The following is a 9,465-nucleotide window of genomic DNA, read 5'->3' as shown; positions in this document are numbered from 1 at the left end:
AAGTGTCAGCCACAATAAAAGCAGCAAGAAAACTTCACTTTGTCTGTGAGGATTCAGTCATGAGATACTGCAGCCCCTGCAAAACTAAAATAGAAATGAGGTGTTTCTGAAAAGTTTATGAAGCATAGTCAATTTTCTGTTACCACTGTGATACTAACTTTGGATTTTTCATTTACATATTTTATTAAAAGACTAGCAAAATCAAGAAAAGGGAAATGTGACAATTTAGATTAATTATAGTTTGTCTGTTGGGACATGTATAATTAGTCATCAACTTTATGAGAAAAAATATATATATTATGAAATGATGAAGTCAATTCATGACTGATTTGTGGATCTATAGAAAATTGTCAACTTTTGGATAATTAAGTAACTGTCTTTTTCCATGAAAAAATGCCAATCGTTTTCAAACGTGCTTCAAGTGTTAGGATTTTAGTTTTTCACTCTTATGTGATGAATAAACGAGTAAAAGATTTATTTTTGCCATTTTCTGCTTTTTTGATAACAGTTGGAGAGATAGAACCAAAATTGAAAAAAATAATTATATATATAAAATATATTAATTTAAACAGCTGACCCATTATTACAAAAACATTCTTGTGATGTTGAAAGATACTCATGCTTGATTTGAATCGTGGACTCTCAGGTGATCACGTTTGCGCTACAAGCCATGAATGCTCCCATCCTGCCAACTCTGCTCCTTCCCCTTTTCCAGGTTGAGAACAGAGAGGTGATAAGAAGTGTGTGTGTGTGTCTGTGTGTGTGTGTGTGTGTGTCTGTATGTTTGTGTGTGTGCGCGTGTGAACTCGCTCACATGGGAAATGAACCGACAAATCAGGATGAAATGAAAATCAAACGAGAGGAGGTTGACTGAGAAAGGCAATTATCTCTAATGAACAACATTTGTCCCCAGCATACAGTCTCAATCAAATCATCCCTCCTCCTCTCAGTCTCTATTTCTGCTCTGCCTCTCAGCTCCTGTCATTGTCCCTGTGCTTTTTCCTCCACCCCCACCATCACTGCCTCCGAATATATATTTTTTGTCCCCCTCCTGTCATCATCCCTATACTGTTGTGAGATTGTTGATCTCCCTAGACGGACTGTAGGATGCTGCAGTGGTACAAGAGTAACAGGTGTCTCATTACTGTGCTAATAGCAGGCCACAGGGCAGCACACGCTCACATTTTTACAGTGACGAGCAATGTCGGAGATGATAACTCCTCCACAACCGTCACATTCTTGCGCTCTCTCAGTCATCATTTCATGGGTGAATTACCAGCAATGAATAATTCTAACACGTCGATGCCTAGAGCCGGAGTCTATCTTGAGATGCATGCCCACACGACTGCCACCAATTCTCCAATCTTTCATTTAACACCAAGATGCAAGATTTATTTGAAAGCTGAAGCTGCAAGCTATGAAAAGACTTATTTTTTCCACCCCTGATCTTTTGGAAAAATCAACTCAAACTCTGCTCCCTTTTTTTTTCTCCAGCAGAATGGAAGAGATCACAGTCTCAGAGATAATTGATGGCACCTTGAAACCATCACATGAAGTTTCTCATCTTGACCTGGATCCCGTTTGCGGTACACAAACATCCAGTGGAGCTCATTACACGTCTCTCTGCAACAGTAATGATCTCTCATTCATCAGCTTCTGACTTAGTTTCTTTGTTTCTCTACCTCCACGCACACACACATAACACAATATTTCACAAGCAATCTTCCACACTTAAACAAATCCCAATGAGGCATATAACTGGTAGTTTGTACCCGACTGTATGCTTGTTAGAGAGATATCGGCTGCTTAAATTGTGTTTTCTCCGCATTGCTGTGAGGAAAGAGAAGCCGAGCGATGTTTGTGTGCCCCAGTTCATACTTGAGATGTGTGTTTATGCATGTGCGGCTGTATTCATACTTGTGTTCTGCTCTATGAGATAACAAAGTGTGTTTATGTTTCAGGTGTAGGCTGAAAATAAAACCACTATTAAAGAATACCGCAAAGTATGAATAAATCAACTCCGGCCGACAGGTGGGGGCAATGTGCATAACCCCTGCAACACTACTTTATGTATGACAGCACGGATGCCATTTGTTCTTTTCTCCGAAGCACTTTATCACACCAGGAGTGCACACTCTTTTAGTGCGGATTTAAATCCTCCCACTGTGAGTGCTTTCCAAGCTACCAAGGATTACTCCGTACATGCTTTGTGTGTGCATGTGTGTGTGACCTGCCGCATGAGACTCACGGGTCATTACCCAGTCAGTCAGAGGACACAAGAGGCCATTATCCTGGGGAGTCTGGACACTAAATGTTTGATAAGCCTTCGAAAGCGGATGTCCTGTTTCTCCTCTCACATATTACAGATGTACACCGAGTGAAGACACAGATACTAGTTTAAAACTTAAGAAGCTACATTTGAGTTTAAAATTTCAGTTCTTCCACGTACGATATGTTCGGTGCAGGAGGAGTGTGAGCGTGTTGGTTCAGGAAAGTCCTGTGTCAAGGGTTATGTGGCGATCTGATTGCCCTCTTTGAGTTTGTTTGTTTTGGCTTTTGTTGGTTTGTCTTCACAGCAGCCATTTTGACATGAAATAGTGTTTAGGATAGGACATGGAAAAGGACATATTTCTAGTAGTTATAATAATGAAATAATTAAAATCCTAAAAAATAAAAGCCTCACAGAAAGTATTCGTGACGTAAAATGGCTCATTACGATAAACAGATTGCCTGTACGCACAATAGTTTCTTGGAGTTGCTATGTTACTACTAAGACCTGTCCCATGATTTATTGTAATGAGGACGAAACTCAGGAACATCTTTTAATAGATTGTTATAGAACGAAAAAAGGTCTGGTCCTTATTACAAAAAATAGGTCTTAGCTTTACAAATATACCTCTATAGTATATAACATTTTTCAAGAAAATATGCCTCCTAATAAAAAAGAACTATTTCAGTTTGTCATTAGTATTGTAAATAATAAATTATGGAAAACTAGATGTAAAATGATTATTAACCAGACAGTGATCGATAGCGAGTCTATTTTTAAACAAATAGTGACTGATCTTAGAAGACGCCGTTCACTTGATAGTAGAGGGAGTCTTCCATGGCATATTTTGACAATTTGATTGCTTTGTATTCTGCTCATATGTATATTGTGTATGTGTATATATGTATGAGTATAACATATGTCAGGGTCTATGTGTACATATGGCTTTGTACCCGTGTGTATTTTAAACTGTCTTCTTTTTTCTTTCCTTTTTTGTATGTGTATCAATAAGCTGTGTTTCCATGTTGGATTTTGTACTATATTTCTAATAAAGTTTCTTAAAAAGCGAAAAGGACATAGGAGATATATATATATTTTTTTTTTACTTTTCAACCATACCCACAGTGTCTGCTTGCCAGTACTGTGTCCTGTCTTCTGTTACCTAGTCCTGTTTTACTTACAGTGGTCTATCTTTGTGCCTCCCCCTCTGTGTTTCTGTTTTTTTTTTCTCAGTTCTGGATTCTGTTTATTGGACTCTCGGTTTCTCTCTTTTTTTGTTGGTTTGTGTTTTTGCCTGGACTATCAGCCACCTTTGGTTGTTTTTGTCTTTTCATTTCTGCCTAGTAACTTATTATTTGTTCACAATACCTCCTTGTCTGTATTTTGAGTCCACTTCCTAAACTGAAACATAACATTTTTTCCCTTCATCATACCCAAAGTTTGTAAATATATATCCACTGCATTATAAATGAATGCAAAAACAGATTTATGATATTTCATATTTATTATGAAAATATGTATAGGATATATAAAAAAAATCTCACAAGGGTGTCAATCCAATTATGTTCATACTACATATAAAAAACATTTTTCATGGCCTTGGAGCACATTACCACATTTCCTATGACTGCATTGTCAGTGTGGTCTAAGTGTTTTTCGGCAACAGTTGTGACACAGTGTGTGTGAATGACTCAATAGCTCTGTGAAACCTTCAGCTAGTGCTGAAGAGTGCTCTGCTGAAGCCTCGTCATCACTTCAAGTGCTTTAGGATCGGGAGAGCTGACTCTGTATACATCCATTGAAGAATGTCATAAAATGTTGCACATCCTGGTGGTTTCTGGGAACTGTGGTCTGGTGAGCTCAGAGTCTTCTGGCAGCTTAGGGATTCCATCCAGGACTTCTAGCTTTGGCAAACAGTGGAAAACACTGCACAGGGATAAAAGAGAGTAAAAGGAGAGATCAAATCGCCCTTTTGTCTTACAAACACTTTGTCCTTTTACTTGCTTTGTGTCCTCACCGTGCACGGTAGTCCTGAGTGAAGGTCACTGGGTTGCGGGTCAAGTTGAGGGAGCAGAGTGGGCTGTTCCCCAGAGCTCCTAGTCCCCCAAGGGAGCTGATGGCGTTTTCAGACAGACAAAGGTGCTCCACTACTGGGAGCTTTGGCAGTTGACGCAGACATACCAGGTGGTTACGCTGCAGGTTTAGCATTCTGCACCTGGCCCAATGAAGCAAAAAGAAACCTTAGCTTCCCTTTTTGTGGTTATCACCCAAAATAACACCAGATAAAGGTGGAATAAATTAAAGAAAGAAGAAGAAAAAAAATGCATTTGTTGTAGGAATGGGAACTATGTGATTATGGTTATGGTAGTACTTTTTGAATGGTGGACAGAATAACAGAATGGGGAAATGGGTAGGACAAATTAGTGATAATAAGCAGAATATTAGCATTATGTATCAGCTCTAAAAGTCTGATTATTCCCATGTTTACATGAGTCAGTAAAGAGGGCTCAAAAATACTCAGAATTGTATTTTGATAGCTGCACAGAAGCACTAAACTATTTTCTTTCATTTTAATTCTAAATTAAACCATCAAGAGATCTTATTGCGTAATATGAAACAGCTTGACAAGATTTTATTTTAACTACATCTGGACTATGTGTTTGGAGCCTCATGCAGACTGGGGAAGACATTCAATATAGCTACAGTGAGCTCGAATAAAATGTTTGCTTTTCAAATAATCTTAGGCGTCTCCATTTTCTGTGAGAAGATTAGAATGGGTTAACGATGTCGTATTCATACCTTGGCAGACGTACAGAACTCAGGTTGGTGAGGGAGTTGTCGACAAGTTGTAGTTTCTCCACACGGATCAACCGGCGGAGGATCCGGAGGAAATTCTCTTGCTGGAAGGGGTCACCCAAGTCCTGGTAGGACAGATTTAACTCCTGAGAAGAGAAAGGTGGTAGAAGCGTCACGGTTATCGCTTCTTCTATCTGTCTTTACTCTTGTATTGTACATATTTAACATTATACAGACACTCACTGCTCGCTGACCTACCAGACAGTTTTCCCAATTCTCTTGCAGTCTCTCCTCCCATCTCTGTCCTTCCTCTTCTCTCCTCCTCCTTCTCCTCCCTCTCTCCAAACAGATGTCATCCCCCTGCCTTTGAAACAGCTCCTCTTCTGATGGCCCTATAATCCATCAAGTGAAAAAAAATGACTCCTAATCGTGCTTGCAGTTCAGATTCTTAGTCACAGTATGTGGATCTTCATCTGCTACATTAAATGAAACTTGGATGAAATGAAGGCAGCACATAAAGGGAAGAGATACCACAGCATGAGCGACTCCTTTTACAGCTGAGACTTTGTTTGAATGCTCAGTTCATTTTAATTCAAGTAGAACTTAATTTGATATTCAGCTTTAGCAATGGGGGTCACTGTAGCATCACATAAAATTCAACTTTCCAATGACTGGCTGTGAGATTTCAAGTTACTTTTCTGAAAGATTTCTCTTAAACGAAGAAGCCACAGTTCAGCAGTGCACAGAAACTGTGCAGAACGCTGTACTCCCTTCCTTTCTATCACAGGAAGTTTCCCTATCTCACTTCTTCGTTGGCTGCATATTTGTTTAACTTATCAGAAAGCAAAAAAGGTGATTTTTCATCGCAGTCCAGACCTTCTCTGACCCTGGGGCAGGTCAGCTGGTCACCTCTGACATCACACTGCTCCAGCCGATGCCACGACACAAACCGGAACTGACTTGATGGAAGCTGACCAGAAAAGAAAAACAGGATGAACAATGTTCTGGGCTAAGCAGTGCAAACATGTTACGTTCTGTCAATCTATGATTGTCTGTGAAGTTATGCACTCCATATACAGTCCATACAGAATTCAGTATAATGCTAAAGACACCAGTGATGAGTCTTACCGTTCCCCCCAAGTTTAATCAAAATGCATTGATAGTCAGATTAATTTCAGCTGAAATCCAACACAGTCTAATTACATTGCATAATGGTGGACAAAAAGAGAGGTATAGGTGGAGCAGGGGACACACTAAAGCTTAATCTCCCATAGCTTCCCATTAGTGCAACATAAACTCTATTCCCACAGTGTGTGCAGTTAGTATGTGGCCAAAATCAATGGATCATTTTTAAGACCATTAAACAATATGGCCACATGTGTTAACAAGGTGAGAGCATTCAGCTATTAGTCGAACTCATTTCAGTCGACAAGAACCACTATCGTCAGCCTCCTCCTTCCTCACCTGTGTTTCACCCCTTATCTCTCTTTCCTTAATATATTCTTACATAAATGCCAGCACAGATCTTTCCAACTGCAGTATTTCAGGTGTCACATCACAATGTAGACTATCAAATAGCAGATCCACGTGATACTTTCTACAACCACTCTGTGTTTATCATGTTTAGTATTCAAATATTTGTTTTTCAGACGTGTTTCTTTAGTTCTGGTGTTCTCTCTGCCAAATGGAGACCATACACGTGGTGAAAGGTTATGATCTTTGTTACTCCAGCAGAACCGCACTAAATTCTTTTCCCTACTTGACCTTTTTTTTTTTTAGAGCCGTTAGACTCATCTTGTTCACCTTACTTTGTCTGTGTAACTTTACAACTCTCTCTTGTCACACTAGACCCCACTTGACCACCACTCCTCATTGAGTGGACGCTCACAAAACAGCCCCAGGTCACCCAGGTCACTTCATATGAAGAGCACAGTAGATCAAATAAATACAGCCTGATGCACCTTTTGCAGGCTGTTGTGACTCAAATAATGGTGTCTGCAAATGACTCATTCATATATTTTTTTACATTATGATCACAAACAAGGCAGTCTGAATAAATCATGAATGTTATGTCAGTTCTACCTGTAGTTAACCACATGTTTTTCTTATTTATTTATCATTATTCAACACTTGACAAGATGCATAGGTTCAGATCTAAAGCAGAAGCATCCATCATACACACGTGCAAAATAACTCCAAATCAGTGGGTGCTGACAGCAAATGTCTTTTTTTTTTTTGCTTCAAGATTTTAAGCAATACACCTTGCAAGGTATTTTTTAAGTAAGGAACTCTGAATGTCACATAGAGAGGATTAGGTAAGGAGCCATTTTTCAGCAGTCCTTATTCAAACAGTCAAGAGGGTGAAAAATCATTCTGCATAGCAATCTAGGCGAGAGGCCAGTGGCCTGAGGGTAAAATAGAGAGCGCAGAGAACAGACTGAGAATATTAGGTTCAGTTCCAAGAGGGAGGACGGCTGCAATGGAAGGATTTGAAGATGAAAGGATGAGGTAAAAGAGGGGGAGGACACAGGAGAGGTAAGAAGATGGAGGAGTCAAAGCGACAAACGTTAGGAAGGGTAAGGGTAAAAATGCCTTAAGGACAGCTGCGATGAACGATTACTGACTTATTGTGTGTGTGTGCGCGTGTGTGTGTATTTCTAACTTAGGCTGCTTTCGGGGACACATTTCAGACTAAAGACAAATTAATTGGGGACGGCTTGTCCAATTGGGGACAAGCTGTGAAAGTAAAAAAAAAACACGAAAAGCTGATTCTTGGATCAGCAGTTAAGGGTCAGGGTAAGTCTCCAGGAAATTAGCCTGTGTAATGTCTCTCAACATGTGTGTACGTGTGTGTTTGTGTATGCCACTCACAGGTGTAGATACAAGTCCAGAATCAGAACTCTGCTCCACAGAGAGAGGTGTACGTGCAACCCCAAGGTCAGAGTACTGGGACGAGTGGGATTTGGGAAAACTGCCACTGAGAGTGTTCACACCTGAAGAACTGAGAGAAAAAAGAAGGAGAACAAAATGAAAAAGACATACAGACTCATCCGGAACATTATCACATCTTTGGTCCCTGACCCTGAAGGGCAGCTGTCTTTTTCGTAATGTAAGACCTGGTGTGTGTGCTGAAACCTTGACCACCGGCCGAGTGGGTAGAGTTACGGTGAACTGGGCCTGACAATGCAGATTAGGACCCGTTGCCATAGTAGCAGCAGACACCTGAGCAGGTGCTATGTAGCTTATAATAGTCGCTGTATGGGGGGAGATAGTTAGCTGGATAACTGGTGCCTCTATAATTGATACTGCTTGCCCAGTAATGATTTCCTGTTTGCTGTGCTATATTTGCTATACAACTATAAAATGGTTGAATAAATAAGTATGTCATTTAAAATGTCATTTATAATGTTCATTGTTTGAGTTACCATAGCTAGTTTACATTTTAGTATGTAGTACAACTGACCTCAGTCGTCTCATGAGCCTGTTAAGGTAATTAAATTGGCAAACAACACAGCATCACAGAACATGATATCCCTGTTGGTTTTTTACCTTTCTGACATGTCCCAATCGTCTTGTGAGAAATTCTCCTGGCTTTCTTTAACACCTTGTAAACGGCTCGGTTTAGCCCTGTAGAGCTGTAGCTGTTACCCATGGAGCCCGGTGGGTTTGTTGGTATTCACTGGGAGAAAGTTGACAGTCGTTCCTGTTTGCTGGCTCGGGAGAGACTGACACCGGTGTGTGGGCCCAGTGCTGCTGCAGGTGAGGCACCGACCTGATCTCTAAGCTGCTGGTTGCCTGGCAACAGTGTTCAGGTGTATCACACAAAGAGAAGTAGCAACTACCTCTCACCCTCTGCAGAGTAAAAATGAATATTCAGCTTTTAAATGGCCTTACCATAAACAAGAGAGTGCACAGACATTTTCTACACACGTGTTAGAAAATCACAGACTGCTTCAGTTCAGGGTTCAGGGTTTTGTCTATAATAATGCAAAACTGACTAAGTAGGACACAATAAAATACAATATGCTGTCATGTTTACAGGCTCATTGTCTTTCTTTGATGATCGTCACACACAATTTAATTCTCTCTTGTTTTTAGTCTTTCATTTATTTATTTTAATTATATTTTATTCTTAAAAATGTTGAAATGAGCGTCTCAAATCCTAACTCAAGTAATACCACAGTGATAAAGCTTTACACATTTTCATTTATATTTTTATTTATAAAAGTACAGAGGTACCTAGAGTAAGAAATTGTCCCTCTCTAAATAACTTATTGATGCATGAAAACATAAGCAAATGTTAAATGTTTCAGCTGGTCTATGAAGTACAATAAATATTTTATTATGGCAGATTAATATACAGTAATACATAATCCTTTATGAACTTAAGCATTTTGTTA

The 9,465-nt window shown here is 39.7% G+C and overlaps 1 protein-coding gene across 1 annotated transcript; it reads right to left on the bottom strand.

The window, feature by feature from the left end:
• Nucleotides 1-3,811: 3,811 nt before the first annotated feature.
• Nucleotides 3,812-8,779, bottom strand: LOC113746124 (uncharacterized). Its single transcript, XM_027280693.1, has 7 exons — nt 8,615-8,779; nt 7,937-8,066; nt 5,942-6,035; nt 5,324-5,457; nt 5,069-5,211; nt 4,287-4,484; nt 3,812-4,195 (listed from the first exon to the last, which is right to left on the bottom strand). Exons 1-7 carry the CDS (start codon nt 8,623-8,625, stop codon nt 4,078-4,080), a joined length of 828 nt encoding a protein of 275 aa, XP_027136494.1. The 5' UTR covers nt 8,626-8,779; the 3' UTR covers nt 3,812-4,077.
• Nucleotides 8,780-9,465: the final 686 nt, after the last annotated feature.

The sequence above is a fragment of the Larimichthys crocea genome, chromosome VII, assembly GCF_000972845.2.
Source record: "Larimichthys crocea isolate SSNF chromosome VII, L_crocea_2.0, whole genome shotgun sequence".
Classification (NCBI taxonomy): Eukaryota; Metazoa; Chordata; class Actinopteri; family Sciaenidae; genus Larimichthys; species Larimichthys crocea.
The sequence above is the reverse complement of the archived record's forward strand: the minus strand, read 5'-3'. Positions and strand labels throughout refer to the sequence as shown.